Source organism: Mesoplodon mirus, assembly GCF_964341445.2.
Source record: "Mesoplodon mirus genome assembly, chromosome: 13".
In the NCBI taxonomy this organism is placed as follows: domain Eukaryota; kingdom Metazoa; phylum Chordata; class Mammalia; order Artiodactyla; family Ziphiidae; genus Mesoplodon; species Mesoplodon mirus.
Window position 1 is genome coordinate 8,988,355 of NC_138989.1, and position 16,328 is coordinate 9,004,682.

Below are 16,328 nucleotides of genomic sequence, written 5' to 3' on the forward strand. Positions count from 1 at the left end.
CAAGGTGGGGACCGAATCCTCTTCATTTACAGGTGAGGAAACTGAGAACAGAGAGGCCAAGCAACTTGCCCCAGCTCACACAGCCCGTGAGAAGCAGAGCTCAGACTCCGCTGACCCAGGCTGCCTGGCCCAGAGCCCTCTCCCTCCTGCACGACCTCTCTGAATGCTGCCCTGGACCCAGCTCAGAGCTGGTGAAGGTCAATGCTGGGCGGGGAGTTCAGCCCAGTGTTACTCAATAAGAAGCACATTTTATATCCTGCCACTTAGTACACATTGACATATATATGTTCTATAACTAAAGTTAACATGTGAGAGACTTCTGTTTTCCACTTTATTCTATTTCTTAAAAGGCTGATGGCAGCCCATTAATGGATTTCAGGAATCGCTAATGGGTTGAGTTTGAAAAACACGGGTATGGTGGGATGTACTCTGTCTATTTCCCTGGGGGAGGGAGAGGATGATTGTCAGAGGGGTGGCAGTCTTGCCCAAAGTCTGCGAATCAGCCATGGTAACTGGGAAGCATAAGTCAGGCTGCTATTTGTGTTAACAGAAGCATAGAAAGAAAAAAATATTTACCCAGCTAGAAATTAGGACCTATCACCAGTACAACTGAGTCATCTGGGCCACCCCACCCCCCAACATCTTAGTGATGCTTCAGCCATGGGAAAGATGGGATAAACAAGAATTCAGGGCTCCCCTCTTTCCTGCCCCACTGTGGCTCGGTCCTTGGAAGGAGGCCAGTGCAGCTGCAGTTTAACCAATGGCTCTCAGCTCTGGCTGCACATTGGAACCACCTGGATGCTTTTAAAAAAAAAACCCAGTGCCTGGGTCACAGGCCCCAAGATTGTGATTCAGTTGGTCTGGGGGTAGCCTGGGTGTTGGGATCTCCAATGTACAGCCAAGGTCAAGAACCAGCATCGTAAATGAACCCGGTGCCTCCAAACACCTTGTGAGAAGTGTGCCAAAGGGTCACAAGGATTTCTAAGCACACCTGGCAACCAGGTTCTCCAGATGTGGCTGGTGACATGCAATCATCTGAGCTGAGGACTAGGTCAGCTGATGGGCTGAAAACCTACTTTATCCTCATGATGGCGTCAGTAGCTCCTGTGTTTCAAGCGTCTGTTATAGCCCGGCACCCTGCTAAGTGCCTTCCAGTCACTATCTTGTTTAATCCTCACTGTTCTCATTTTACAAAAGAGGAAAATGGAGGCTCAGAGAGGTGGGAAGGGGCAGGGAGGGCCCTGCTGGGCGCCCCTCTGGGCAGCCCCCCTGCTGGGGGCCCCTCTGGGCAGAGCTGGCTACAGCAAATTAGGTCTGAGCCATGGCTAAAAACCCCACCAGTTTCTTCTACGACAGAGCTGTTTTCCTCCCCAAAATTAGAGGAGCTGGACAATTAAAAAATCTCCTAAAAGCAATCCTATTAAAACAGTTTTGTAAAAACATAATTAACTTCACAAGGTAAATTATTAAAAGGAACTTGTTCTTTGAATCAGTAAGAGGCTTATTTGCTACACGTGGCCCTGGTCCAATTTCCCCAGCTCCCCAGCAATGCCGCTGGGGCCACCCCTTCTTTTGGCCTCTGTTCGATGACAGACAGGCTCCCGCCCCCAGGAGTCCCCCGAGGTGTCATCCCTTGGCTCTGCATTCCAACCCTCTGCTTGCCCTGATGTTTCTGTGTCCTCACCCCCACCCTTGCGACTTGTCCGTGCAGCCAGACCCCCTGACGTACCCGGAATCCCCAGCTTTACCTGCTGTCATTCACCCCAATGAGCAGACCTTTACTCCAGATCTATTTCTTTCAGTATTATTATTGTGAAAACATGAGCAAAAAGAAATAATAAGCCCAACACACCAAATTTATCATCTACTTATCTACCCATCTCACTCTAATCTATGTCTTTTACAATTATAATCGAAGACTGCAGACAACTTTGTATCTTATTTTCTCCCCACTACCTATATGCTCATTATTGCATTTTCTGTTCATTTTTAGCACCTCTATCACCAATTCTAAGGCCACATTTTCTCACATATTAACATTTCTGAAGTCTGTCTTACAATTGACCAGTGTCAGCGTTGTGTCACGAGATCACAGTAAATGGTGGCACTTTTTCTTCTTCGTAGCACATAAAATAATGGTGCCTCTACAATCAATGGCATCTTACATGCTAAGAAACACATAAATTTGTGTTTCTAAATTGTGCTGTAAATTATACTTTTTCCTTTTTATGGGTTGTTTCCTTTCCCGCAAGTAAGATGACCAGGTTTGATTATGACTGTTTTCATGACTCTTGATACACCTGTCAAGTTTTTTTTTCCAGCAGTCGTGTGGGTTGATCCAGCCCCTCGTGAGATGTAGGAGTGAGCCGGTTACACCACAGCGTAACCACCATCGCGCGTTTCCGCTTGTCTTTTTGGTTTGCCTAGTAGGGAGCTTTAAATGAAGGAAACTGTTCCATCTGCCTTTCTGTGAGTCTTAATGATAACTGGAACTCACGGAGCTCCTGCTAGTGGGTGGCAGGCACTAAGCTTCCCGTATCTTATCAGGAATTGACACAACTCTACAGAGGGTGATTGTCGTCCCTCTGCTGGAAATACCCCCATATTTCATCAATGCAAAGTTGAACATTTTCCCACATTTCCACATTTCTGAAATCAGAATTGGTGGCATGTTGTAAGTGCCATTGGTCACTTCCTCCTCCCACACTGTAAACAGCTTGAAATCAGAAATACTCTTACAGTTAAAGGGGCCATCAATTTGATGAAATGCAAGATCACCACCATCACCATCACCACCACCATCATCATCCCATGGTCCTCTGACCCTCACACTTGCTTCTCCAACTCTGCCCCATCACCCTGCTGCTACCCTGAGCTGCTGGCACTGCCCTGACAGCTCTACCTGGCCAGGCCCCCAGAAGCTCCAAGTGAACAGCTGAAATGGAAGCCAACACTTCCTCTTCACCTTGCCCCACCCTTCACAACTAACGTCTCCCCAGATCCAACAAGCCTGCACCCCAGACATCAAGGACAGAATTTATTCGTCCTACTCAGGATGGCCACACAGCACAGGGAGCAGAGCATTCGCTTTGGAGTCAGGCTAGGTTGAAATCTCATCTCTGCCACTTCCTACCTGTGTGATCTTGAGCAAGTCGCTTTACTTCTCTGTGCCCAAGTGTCTCTATCTGTAAAATAAGCAGTTGGGAGAAGGCCTTATGGGCTCAGTATTGGCCTAGCATTCTGAGACCACTGTCTCCTCAACTCCTCCCTGTGAGCCTTCAGGAACAGGGGTGGTTAAGTAACTTTTCCCCATTTTCCATAGAAGGAAACTGAGGCTCGGGGAGGTGAAGGGCGTGACCAAATGATACAGGGCTATTAAAATGCAGAGCTGGGTTTTGAATGGTCTGTTTCCGATTATCAGGCTATCTTGAGGTTCCTTCTCTAGGTTTCACCTCGGTGACTTTTAACACTTTGGTATGGCGGAAGCATCCTGAACACGTGTTTTTCCTCTATCTTGTTAGAAACACCAAACAGAATTATCTTCTCAAGGCTGGGAGGTCCTTTAACGCTGCTAGTCTTCCAGAATTAATTTACCTTTTCATCCCAGGTGGCCATTTTCCTGTCGTCTCCAGATCTGGAAAATAAGAAAACATTTGTCCAGATCTATCATCCTACTATCATTCGCCGTAGTATGTGTTTTCCAACACTTTCTTACAAATTATTTTTAACTTGCTTAGGTTAACAGTGTCTGAAAATAGGAAATAATAAAGCTCAAAGCATGTGAAGAAGGATGTACATCCTGAGTATGTACCCAAAAGAATTGAAAACAGGCACTCAAACAAATACATGTACACGAATATTCATAGCCAAAGATGGAAACAATCCATGTCCATTACATATGAATGGATAAATAAAAGATGTTATAGTCATACAATGGAATGTTATCCAGCCATAAAAAGAAATGAAGTACTTTTGCAATATATACAAATATCGAATCACTATGTTGTACACCTGAAACTACTGTAGGTCAATTATACCTCAATAAAAAATAAAAGATATGAAGTGCTGACACATGCTACAACATGAATGAACCTCTAAAACATTACGCTAAGTGAAAGAAGCCAGACACAAAATGTCACATAGTACTTGGGTCCATCGATGTGTGATATCCAGAATATGCAAATCTGTACAGACAGAAAGCAGACTGGTGGTGGCCAGGAACTACGGGGAGAGGGGAATGAAGAGTGACTGCCTAATAGGGACAGAGTTTCCTTTTGAGGTGACGAAAGTGTTCTGGAACTAGATAGAGGTGGTAGTTGCACCACATCGGGAATGTATTATATGACAATGAATTGCTCACTTTAAAAGTTAATTTAAAAAAATTTAATTTTATGTTATGTGAATTTCACTCCAATTAAGAACCAGACAGACATATGTTAGTGTTGAGATTGCTCTGGAAAGCAGCAAAGAATCTAAATGTCCACCAACAAGGGAGGGTCTGGTTGAGTCAGTTACAGTACATCTGGGAGTGGGAGACTCCAGTGCTGTTACATTTCCATATGTGGATGAGGAAAGATGTAATATAACAGGTGCCCCCCATCACATTATAGCATAGTGTGTACAGTATGATTCCATCTATGTAAGAAAATGATATATGTATTTTTTAAAAAGTCTGTAAGGATACGGCCAGACTCTTTACAGTGGTTATTGCTGGAGAAAATGGGAGTGATTTGAGGGTGGGGTGGGTATTTTCTTTCTCTTGGTTTCTGGAAGGTCTGAACTTTTACAATGATTATGTGTTACTTCTTAAAACTTATTTTTAACATAGGTGACATGTGTAGTAAAAAATTTAAATACAAAAAGATACTAAGACACATAAGTCTTCTTTCCACTCCTGTTCTTCCCAGAAGGCCTCTCCTACCAGTTTCCCACATAGCCCTTGGAGGTATTCTATGTCTTTCCAAGCACAGCCATACTTATTCTTTTTTTGCCCCTTAAACAAATGTGACCTCTCACGCTGCTCTGAACCTTATTTCCCTTTAGGGTGTGGGAGGCTGAAAGATAGCCCCATCAGTCCTAATCCCCAGAACCTGTGAATAGGTCAATTTACACGGCAAAAGGGACTTCGCAGGTGTGATGAAATTAAGGACTCCAAGATGGGGGGATTATCCAGGTGGGCCCAGTGTAATCAGAAGCATCTTTACAAGTACAGCAAGAGAATCAGAAGAATAGGAGATGTGACTACAGAAGCAGGGATTGGAGTCAGAGTGAGATTTGAAGATGTTACGCTGTCTTGAAGATGGAGGGATGGGGTCATGATGCAAAATATAAGGGAAGCCTCTAGAAGCTGGTAAAGGCAAGGAAACAGAGTCTCCCCTAGAGACTCCAGAAGCAATATAGCCTTGCCAACACCTTGATCTTGGCGTACCAAGACTGATTTTGGGCGTGTGACCCCTAGAACTGTAAGATAATAAATTTATGTTGTTTTAAGCCATCAGATGTGTGGTCATTTGTTACAGCGGCCATAGGAGACTAACACAGTGTCCCAGAGATCGTTCTACGCCATGTGCTCTAGAGCAAGTGCACTCTTTGGATGACCACACAGGATTCCCCTGAGGAGGGGGGGGTGTAGTTCCCATTAGTGACCAACATTAGCTTCCCAAAGTTCCAATGAATAACCTTATATATCATGTGTTATTTTTGTAATTTAAAAAATACTACCATTTTGAAAAAAAATCACGAAGACCTAAAGAAAAAAAGAGTCCTTTTTCTCCCCACAGTACCGTGCTTAGGGCACAAGGGACTCAGTTTCTTTCTGGTTGACTGGCAGAGCAGCTTCTGCAACCAGCAGAGTTCACCTGGGTGTGTTCCTGTTCCAGCCCCTGGGGGCCCTCACCCTGCTCTCATGAGGTGGGCTCAAGTGGAACCACCACCAAAAGTGAAGGTGAAGGGAAAAATTAAGGTGCCCTGGAGATTTCCTTCCTCCACAGGACAGGAAACGGAACTAGTGCGTGCATAGAAAAACACCCAGATTCACTAATTCAAGCAACGGAAAATTTAAACCTGCCATAACCTCCCCATTAAACTAGACAAAACAAAAATGAAAAAGCCCAATGCTGGGCTTCCCTGGTGGTGCAGTGGTTGAGAATCTGCCTGCCAATGCAGGGGACATGGGTTCGAGCCCTGGTCTGGGAAGATCCCACATGCCGCGGAGCAGCTAGCCCCGTGAGCCACAATTACTGAGCCTGCGCGTCTGGAGCCTGTGCTCCGCAACAAGAGAGGCCGTGATAGTGAGGCCCGCGCACCGCAATGAGGAGTGGCCCCCACTTGCCGCAACTAGAGAAAGCCCTCGCACAGAAACGAAGACCCAACACAGCCATAAATAAATAAATAAATAAACAAAAACAAAAACAAAAAAAAAACCCAATGCTTGCGGGGCTGTAGGAAAACTTGCACACATTGCTGGGGATAATTTTTCTAAACAGTCACCTGGTAATAAGTGGTATATGCCATCAGGATGACCATACCCTTGACTTGAACACATCAGTTTGGAAACTGTTAACTCAAAAATCATTTGAAAGCAAAAAAAAAAAAAAAAAAAGTGCAATTTGTACCACGGTGTTTAAAGCAAAGTTGGACATTAGGGTTAGAACCTGGAAACAGCCTATAAGCCCCACTGTAGGGAAAAGCTGAGGAAGGCAGTGGGAGGAATGACAATTCTGAGGTCTATGCAGAAATGTAGAAAGAAGGCTATTAAGTAATGAGAAGTAGAACTCTGATGGTTGTACACACTGCCTGCAATTGTACAAAGTTATCGGAACTTTTACTCTGTGCAAGGGCATGGCACTGGGTTCTGGGGAATCCAACGTGTAGAGACAAGAAAAAGGTCTGGGCCCTGGTAGGCTGACATTTTAGCCAGGAAACACATAAGCAAGGTAACATCACCCAGGGCTAAGCTCTAGAAAGAAAAACAGTAATGCAATAAAGGGCAGGCAAGAGTGGCTCCTGTGGCTTGGGGTGGTGAGATAAGGCTTCTGAGTAGGTGACTTTTATGGTCGTCTCTGAATTGCAAGGAGGTGCATCACAAGAAGATGGCAAGAAAGAGAATCCCTGGGAGGAGGAAGGGCATGTGCACAGACCCCGAGAGAGCAGAGAATTTAGTATGTCCAAGAAAGAAGGAGGAGGCCAGTATGGCTGCAGTGAGCAGGCAGTGGAGTGAGGATGGGGGCATGAGAAGAGCCAGGAATCAATCAGGGCCTGACTGTGCAGAGAGTTCAGTAGACAGTGCTGAGGATCTGGGGGTCGCGGTGGGGATGCAGAGGAGTGACCAGATGCAGAATATACTGAGGAGTAGCACTTGCTGCTGTCCTAGATGTTGGGGACAAAGAGAGGAGCAGGTTTTGGAGCAAGAATATGTTAGGCTTCCTCCTTCTTGCAAAACTGGTGGTGGGGGAGGGCTTGGGGGTTACAGGGCAGTCCTGGAACTGTGCAAGCCTCACCCCAAAGATTTTCAAAACCCGCCTCTACCAGCCTTTCCCTCGGAGTCAGAGAGGGAGGAGTTGCAGGCCCCAGCCTTGGCCTTACTCAAGAAGCTTCCAGCTGCTGGCGGGGCTGTAGGAAATACTGCCGATCTCAGATAGCTCTGACTTGAGGGTGAAGGACAGAGAAGTGCTTTCAGATGGGTGGGGATGATGGAGGGGGCACAGCTTGAGTCACACACTAGGCTAGGCCTTCACACCAACCATCTCATTTAATCTTCTCGGCAATCCTCTGAGGCACTAAGCATGCTTAACCCCGAGGTTATGGATAAGCAAAGGAAACAGACAAGGAAATTGAGGCACGGAGAACTGAAGTCCCATGGCTAAGCCTGCAAGAGCCCCCCTGTGCCCAGCGGGAGTGCTGGTACAGGCCCCGGAGTTCCTGGACGGGGGCTGCACCGCCCTCTCCTCTCTGTCCTGGAGTTTAACCTGGCCCCAAGCCACTGTTCTTGCTCCTTGGCACCCCCTACCCAGGCGAAGGATTTGTTGCCGTGGAGGTTCCTCCTGCAGGGATGAGCAGGCTGGCTCATCTCGGCCTCCTCCCCTATTCCCAGCACTGGCTTCTCCCTGCCGTCTCCCTAGGGGTGCAGGACAGGGCGGGGCAGGCATGATGAGTAAGAGGACTTAGGGGTTCGCACCGACCTGGGTGAGCTCTGGCTCTGCCTCTTTTGGCTGTGTGACCCCCGGCGAGTGGCTTGGCCTCTTTGAGTCTTGGTGTCTTCACCTGGAAGAGGGAGACGAGGATGGTACCTACCTCACCTGTTGCTGCTGCTGCTGCTACGAGGCAAGTGATGAAGTGAAGGCACCTGGCCCACGTAAGCACTCCATACAAAAGGGTAGTTCTTCAACACTTCCGTTTTCAAGGGGAGATGTGCGTGCTGTCTCCTGTCCTCCTCTCCACTGGATTCTAGAATCCGTGGGCCAGGCAGGGATCCCTGAGTTATCACTGCCTGCCCGCGTTCCCCCAAGATGGGAAACGCTAGAACCCAGGGCAAACCGGGGCCTCCTGGGATCCCGCGGGGGTCCCTGGCAGGCTCGGGCTGGGAGAGCTCGGAGAAGGGCAGCGCGCCCCGGGCCGGCCCTGGAGCACTTACCCTGCGCCCGGCCCGCCGGCGGCCACCGCAGCAACTGCGAGCTCGGCGCCTGCCCAGCCGTCCCGCCCTCTCCCGCCGCCCGCCCCTTCCTCCCGCCCCCTCCCGCCCCCTCCCGCCGCCCGCCCTCTAACTCAGTCAGCTGCTGGTCTCGGGCTCTGGCCCGCGTCTGTCCCGTTGCCGTCGTTCTTGTCTGTCTGTCGGTCTCCCTGTTGCTCTCTGGCTTCCCCCCACCCGGCCCCCTCCCGCTCCGCAGGCCCGAGCCTGACCTGGGCCTCCTGCAATCCCGCAGACGGACAAAGGTCCCGCCCGTGGGAGCCAATCACGAATCCTGAGAATCCTGGCCCAGGCGACCCTAAGGGAAGGGGTGGGAGGAGGGAACCACTTCCTTCCTCCAACGGGATGTATTGGCAGCGGGTCCACCCGCCTCCCCACCACACACACTCAGGGAAGCAGGGCTGGCTCCTGCTCGCTCCCCCTACCCCCTGCCAACTCCTGGTTACTTAAGGGGGGCCCTGACTGTCCCCTGCACAGTATCTGCAGGCAGGGGGTGGAGGGTGGGCAGAATGCCCTAAGCGGGTGGCCAACCTCGAAGCTGTCAGGACGCCCCTGGGGGGGGGCGGGGGAGGTGAGGCTGGAGGTGAAGAGGAGGTGCCCTGCAGCTGGGCTGGTATTGGCACGAGGGAGGAGCCTTCCAGCCTCGAGGCAGAGCACACCCTTGCTCAGGCCGACTAGTGCTCCCCTTCCCCAGCTTTACCGTCCCTCCCTGCAGGCCCTCCCTCACCCAGGCTTCCCCAGCGCTCTGTCCATACCTTATTTCTGGCACTGTTCGCACTGGTCTCAGTTCTTCCGTTAGCTTCCATCTTCTCCAAAAGACACTTGTCCCAAACTTCCAAGGGCAGAAGCCATCTATCTTCTACACACCTCCCTGCTTCTTCTGGTTAGGCTGGCGGGCGGGGGCGGGGCGGAGGGGGAGCTGTACTAGTTTTCTGTGGCTGCTGTACCAAGTTACCACAAACCTAGTCGCCTAACACAGCACAAAAATAACACTTAAGACAACAAAGCACTGGAGGTCAGAAGTCCAGGCGGATCTCAAAGGGCTAAAATCAAGGTGTTGGCTTGGCTGTGTGCCTTCTGGAGACTCGGGGGGGGGGAATCCATTCCTTGCCTTTTCCAGCTTCGAGAGGTTGTTTGCATCCCTTGGCTCCTGGCTAACCATTCTGACCTCTGCTTTCATCGTTAGTCTCCTTCTCTAGATCTGACCCTTTTCCCTCCCTCTTTTATATGATTTTTTTAAATTTTTATTTATTATTTATATTTGGTTGCATTGGGTCTTTGTTGCTGTGCACGGGCTTTCTCTAGTTGCCGTGAGCGGGGGTCACTCTTCATTGCAGTGGCTTCTCTTGTTGTGGAGCACGGGCTGTAGGTGCGTGGGCTTCCGTAGTTGTGGCACACGGGCTCAGCAGCTGTAGCTCGCGGACTCTAGAGCACAGGCTCAGTAGTTGTGGAGCACGGGCTTAGTTGCTCCGCGGCATGTGGGAACTTCCTGGACCAGGGCTCGAACCCATGTCCCCAGCATTGACAGGTGGATTCTTAACCACTGCACCACAAGGGAAGCCCCTCCCTCCCTCTTTTAAAAGGACCCTTGTGATTATATTGGGCCCACCTGAACAATCCAGGATAATCTCTCCATCTCAAGATCCTTGACCTAATCACATGTACAATGTCCTTTTGCCATGTACGGTAGCATATTCCTAGGTTCTGAGGAGTCGGACTTGAGTATCTCCGGGGGCCCAGCATTCTGCCTGTCCCAGAGACACTGTCTCCACTGGCTTCTGTTGAGCCTGCTCCTCCCAGTCCTGCCTGCTGCCTCCTGCTGGGTAGGGGGCTTTCTTAAAACGTGTCTGATCTAACTCCCCAGTCACGTTTTGTTATTACAACAGTCCCATTCTGGTCCCTAAGGAGTAGTAGTCTGGTCCATTCTAAACTTCCACTTTATATTTTATTAGAAACTCCCTTCCCGCCCCCAGGGCCAGCTAGACAGAGTAGAGGAATGTGGACTGTTCTTCCCAGCCCTCCCCTGCGTTCACTCCCTGAGGGCTGGGGAAGGGAAGAGAGTGAGGGAACAGGTTCAGGTATTCCTTCACCTAACTCCCACCTCAAAGCTGCAATCCTCTTTCTGTTGGTTTTAACAACTAGTCCTGCCTGTAGTTTTAAGCTTAGTACAGACAGCCGGTGATCTCAACAGGCCCTACCAAGGAAAGGCTCAAACACTGCCCCCGGCCTGACCTTCTGGCTGACCCCTGCTGGAGGCACCAATCATTATTCTTCCCATGCGCTTCATCGTTGACCTACACTGCAGTGTTCCCGGGAAAGCCTGCAGCTGCCAACCTTACCTATGCCCTGGAGGCTGGGGCCACCAGCAGGGACCTATTTCCATACTTTTGTGTGTGTGTGTGTGTGTGTGTGTGTGTGTGGTATGCAGCCTCTCACTGTTGTGGCCTCTCCTGCTGTGGAGCACAGGCTCCGGACGCGCAGGCTCAGCGGCCATGGCTCACGGGCCCAGCCGCTCCGCGGCATGTGGGATCTTCCCAGACCAGGGCACGAACCCGTGTCCCCTGCATCGGCAGGCGGACTCTCAACCACTGCGCCACCAGGGAAGCCCTATTTCCATACTTTTTTAGGAATCAGGATCCTGAGGGAGCTGGTCAGGAAGTCTGGAGAATTTGGTAATGTTCTCAGTACTGCTATCTTCACTGGAATCCCCTGTACTACTTAGTCTTCTCAGTGGACAGGAAAACATCTCAGTTGTGTTAACATCTTTAGCAGAGAGTCTGGCACAGCAGGTGCTTTACATTCCATTATGTAATTACGCAACAGCATAAATTAACAAATGAGTACTGAGCATAATACAGTAAGGGTGCCCACCATCACTGCTTCTCTTCAGCACTGTACTGAAGATCCCAGCTAATGCAATAGGACAAGCAACATGAGGTACAAAGATTGAAAAGAGAAAAGCTAATATTTGCAATCAATGTGATTGTCTACCTAGAAAATCCAAGGGACTCAACAGACTGGCACTGGATACCAACTGTGTGGCAGGCCTTTTCTAGATACTTAATATGAGAGGAAGGAGCACCTCTGTTCTCAGAGAGCTCCTACTTTAGTAGTTGAGGAGGTGAGGCGAACAGTCCTTACGGCAGAGTCACCTGCGGTCCACAGAAAGAATCCAAGAGGTCCATAAACTTGGATGGGAAAAAAATTACATCTTAATTTGCATTAACCTCTAACAAATTTAGTACTTCCTTCAGTTATGAATGTAGGTAACAAACCACAGTTGTATTAGCAGCACCCATGATTTTGTAGTCAGTCAAAATCACAGATGTTTCCACGTTACCATATAGTATTTATAGATATCTCAAAATATAACTCACACTCACTACTTCAAAATTACAGTAGTTATTAAACTAGTTCTTAGTTCTTATAGTTTAATGTGTTAACAAAGAATTTCATATATTACTTTATCACAATTAGAAAAATAACTGCATTTCAAGATAACTGGGGTCCTTTGTAAAATGATGCTTTTTCTTTTATGCATTTGAAAACATTACCCTGAGAGGAGGACCCATGTTACAAAAGAGATTAGAAACTCCCACTTTTTTTTTTTTTTTTTTTGGCAGTACGCGGGCCTCTCACTGTTGTGGCCTCTCTCGTTGCGGAGCACAGGCTCCAGACGCACAGGCTCAGCGGCCATGGCTCACGGGCCTAGCGGCTTTGCGGCATGTGGGATCTTCCCAGACCGGGGCACGAACCCATGTCGCCTGCATCGGCAGGCAGACTCTCAACCACTGCGCCACCAGGGAAGCCCGAAACTCCTACTTTAAATGAAGGCCTTGTTTTCTGTTTGGGGCGATGCTGACACAGTTCTCTTTCACAAGGGAGTCCCTGCCGCACCCCCCCATCCTTCACATTTCTTATCAAGCAGTAAGCCCAGCTTGCTCAAGTATGTGTCAATCATTGTCCCAGGAGCTTTCTGGGTGTCCTGCCTTTTGATGTTCATGGAGCATTTCGGGAAGCTCTAAGCTTTGGGTCTAGGCTGCTTGCGCCCCTGAAGAGCCAAGACAGTGACAGTTCTAGTTTTACCCAGTAGGAAGAGAAAGGGCTATCTCTGCTGGTTTGGGTTCCTTCAAGACAGTGTTTCAGCTGTTGCAGTTGACCACTTCCCTTCCTTGGGGAAAAGCCAGGCTCCAGGAGGATGTACAAAAATGGAAAGGAGAGAGAAGCCGATGCGATCTCAGCCAGGGCCGGGGGCAAGGGCTGTGTGGATTTCCCAGAGTTACATCTACTGCCTGGGTCAAGAGATCCCTTTTCCAGCAGGTATGATTCATCTATATCAGTGACAGCCACACAAGGATACCTATGTATGATAGGTGTGGGTACCTACATAAGATAATGTAGCTACATTAAAAGGTCATGACTATCTCTGACCCCTATGTAACATTTTAACCATTAGAAAGTGTACAATCAGTGGCATTTAGTATATTTATAATGTTGTGCAAGCTTCACCACTATTCAATTTAAGAACTTCTCCATCATCTCAAAAAGAAACCCTGTACCCATTAAGCAGTTACTCCAATTCCTGCCTACCTCCAGCCCTAAAGTACCCACTGATCTGCTTTCTGTCTCTATGGATTTGCCTATTTCAGACATTTCATATAAATGGAATCATGTAATATGTGGTCTTTTGTGTCTGGCTTATTTCACTCAGCATGTTTTTGAGGTTCATCCATGTTGTAGCATGTGTCACTACTTCCTTCCTTTTTATGGCTGACTATTCCACTGTATGGACAGACCACACTTTGTTTACCCTTTCATCCACTGACATAGTTTGATTTTACAAAGGTAACTCTGCTTGCTGGGTGGGGACTGGATTATAGAGCAGGCAAAAAAAGGAAGTAGAGGTAAGAGATAATGATGGCTTGAACTAGAATGTTGAGAAGAGGGAAGGAAAAAGGGCATGGGTTCGGGATCCATTTGGGATATATTGAACAGATGAGAAACTGAGGGATTGGACATGGAGGGTGAGGAAGAGGCTGGAGCCCCTGAGTGCACAGTGGTGCCATCACTGAGATGGAGAAGGCTGGCAGGGGAACAGGTAGAGGGACGTCCTAGTTGGTTTTGATAATGTTTGGTTTGAATTGTTAAAGTGGCAGTGTCATGAGGGCAGTAGGATTTGAGTCAGAGATTTAGGGTGTGATTTTGTGATAGAAAAACTATATATTCCGATTTTTGTCTCTGGGCTCCTGGCCGGAGCTCCTAAAACTCTTGTAATTTCCTAAGTGATGAGAGTAATAGGAGCATCTTTTCTTTCTTTAAAAAAAATTTTTTTTTCTTCTTGGCCACACTGCGTGGCACATGGAACTTCCCCGAACAGGGATCCAACCCGTGCCCCCTGCAGTGGAAGCGCGGAGTCAACCACTGGATCACCAGGGAAGTCCCAGGAGCATCTTTTACTTGGTTTTGTCCCCAGCTCATGAGATGCTCTAGTGATTAAGGTTAAAGGAGCACCTCTTGGGCTTCCCTGGTGGCACAGTGGTTGGGAGTCCGCCTGCCGATGCAGGGGACACGGATTCGTGCCCCAGTCCGGGAAGATCCCATATGCCGCGGAACGGCTGGGCCCGTGAGCCATGGCCGTTGAGCCTGCGCGTCCGGAGACTGTGCTCCGCAGCAGGAGAGGCCACAACGATGAGAGGCCTGCGTACCGCAAAAAAAAAAAAAAAAAAAAAAAAAAGGAGCATCTCTTGCTATTCAAAATGAGCCCCTTTGAACCACACCTGAGTTTATATTAATGAAGTGACTTTGGAAAGCCCCCATCCCCCAAGGATGGGGGGCTGGTTGCCAGGGGAACCAACTAAGGGGTTAGACAGTTGGAACTTTTAGTCCCCCACCTCTCCTGGGGAGGGGAGAGGGGCTGGAGGCTGAGTTAATCACTGGCAAGGAAGGATGGCATCACCCAGATTGGTCTAGATACTGGCAAGGAGACCAATGATTTAGTCAATTACACCCTACCTAATGAAGCCTCAATTAAAAATCCTAACTGAAGAGGTTCGAAGAGCTCCAAGGTTGGTGAACCTGTGGAGGTGCTGGGAGGGTGGTGTGCCTGGAGAGGGCATGGAAGCTGTGTGTTCCATCATCCAATACCTTGCCCTATGCATCTCTGCCACCTGGCTGTTCCTGAGTTGTATCCATTTATGGTAAACCCTAATTTGGAGTAAACCATTTTCTAGAGTCCTATGAGCCATTCTAGCAAATTATTGATTGAGGAGGGGATCAGAGGAACCTCTGATTTATAGGTGCTCAATAAGAAGCACAGGAGACAACCTGGACTTGCAACTGTCGCCTGAAGGGTGGAGGGCGAGAGAGGGGAAGGCATATGGGGCTGGGCCCTTAACCTGTGGGGTCTGTGCTAACTCCAGGCAGTTACTGTCAGAATTGCTTGGTGTGCAAACCCCACACATTTGTTGAAATGAAAGTACTGAGCAGAGAGAAAAACATGGGAGTTTTCCTTTTAGGGGGTCATGGGCACACAGCTGGTGTTGAAAACCATGGACCAGGCTGAGATTTCCCCCTCCCGAGTGTAGACAAAGTGGCCCAGGACTGAGCTAGAGATGGATCAGGTGAGGAAGAGGCTGCAAGGGAGACAGAGTAACCGGGAGGTGGAAGGAAAAACCCAGAGCATGCAGGGTCCTGGGGACCAAGAGGAGAGTGTGTGGAGGACCGAAGAGTGAATGGTGTCAGATGCAGAGAGGAGTGGGCTGAAGAGTGCAGAGAGGGAGGGAAGTGGAGGGAGGGCACAGAAACCACTCAAGGAAGAATGAGCGCCCATGAAACGGAGCAGAGAAACAGGGCAGAAGTGGGAGGGCTGGTAGGGCCCACGCCGGAGTCCCCCTGGCCTAGCACGGAACCTGGAATGTAGGAAGCTGCGTTTATTCAGCTCTTACTGTATGTCAGGCAAAGATGTGCTAAGCATCTTCACAGAGAAGACTGTGAGTTACAAGGCCACACAGCTGGTAAGAGGCAGAGGTGGAGCACGAACCGTGCCCCAAACACAGGATTCTCAGTGGACTTCTCCACCTGTGCCAGGAGCAGTGGGTGCCAGCGTTCAGGGGTCAGGTTCTCCAGTTCTCTGGAACCTTTCCTGTCGAAGTGGGTGAGACTCTTACACTGGGAAGAAGAGGACAGAAGGAACTATAAATACTTTCTGACTCTCACTGTGGTGAGCAGAACCTCAAATTAAAAGATTTAGCAGCATCGCTTTGTTCCACCTGCTGGTTACTCATGGAAACTACTCTCGCCCATGTGGTTCGGCCCTCCTGACCAGCTGGAGAAGGTCCAACCAGATGGATGGGTCCCATGTTAGTCTGCAGGTAGACTGACTCCCCAACTTCTCTCCACCCAGGAGATCAGTCTAGACCAATCTGGGTGATGCCATCCCTCCTTGCCAGTATCTGTTTCAGGAAAGGGCATATGACCCAATGCTCTGGCCAGTGAGACCTGAGGGGAAGCTTGCTCTTTCCAGGAGCATCGCAGGAGCCTGCTGCCTTTCTCCTTCCTCTGGTCCAGGTCTGGACCTAATGCCTGGAGTGCACTCCTGCTCCCTGCTTGAGGAGGGCAGTGCGAGGGGCAGAAAGCACCCAGG

The 16,328-nt window shown here is 49.1% G+C and overlaps 1 protein-coding gene across 4 annotated transcripts in view; it reads right to left on the minus strand.

Annotated features, from left to right (window-relative positions):
• HVCN1 (hydrogen voltage gated channel 1) overlaps nucleotides 1–8,965 on the minus strand; it is a 34,131-nt gene extending 25,166 nt beyond the window's left edge. The window contains exons 1-3 of one of the 4 annotated variants that reach the window (XM_082641380.1): nucleotides 8,899–8,965; nucleotides 8,181–8,262; nucleotides 3,595–3,634 (exon numbers count right to left, since the gene is read on the minus strand). In XM_082641380.1, the coding sequence (XP_082497506.1) occupies nucleotides 3,595–3,615 (21 nt within the window). In that variant the 5' untranslated portion in view covers nucleotides 3,616–3,634; nucleotides 8,181–8,262; nucleotides 8,899–8,965. Of the gene's footprint in view, nucleotides 1–3,594; nucleotides 3,635–8,180; nucleotides 8,263–8,292; nucleotides 8,654–8,763; nucleotides 8,854–8,898 lie in introns of those variants that run through there. The other 3 variants (XM_082641378.1, XM_082641377.1, XM_082641379.1) reach the window with 3 other exon arrangements.
• Nucleotides 8,966–16,328: the final 7,363 nt, after the last annotated feature.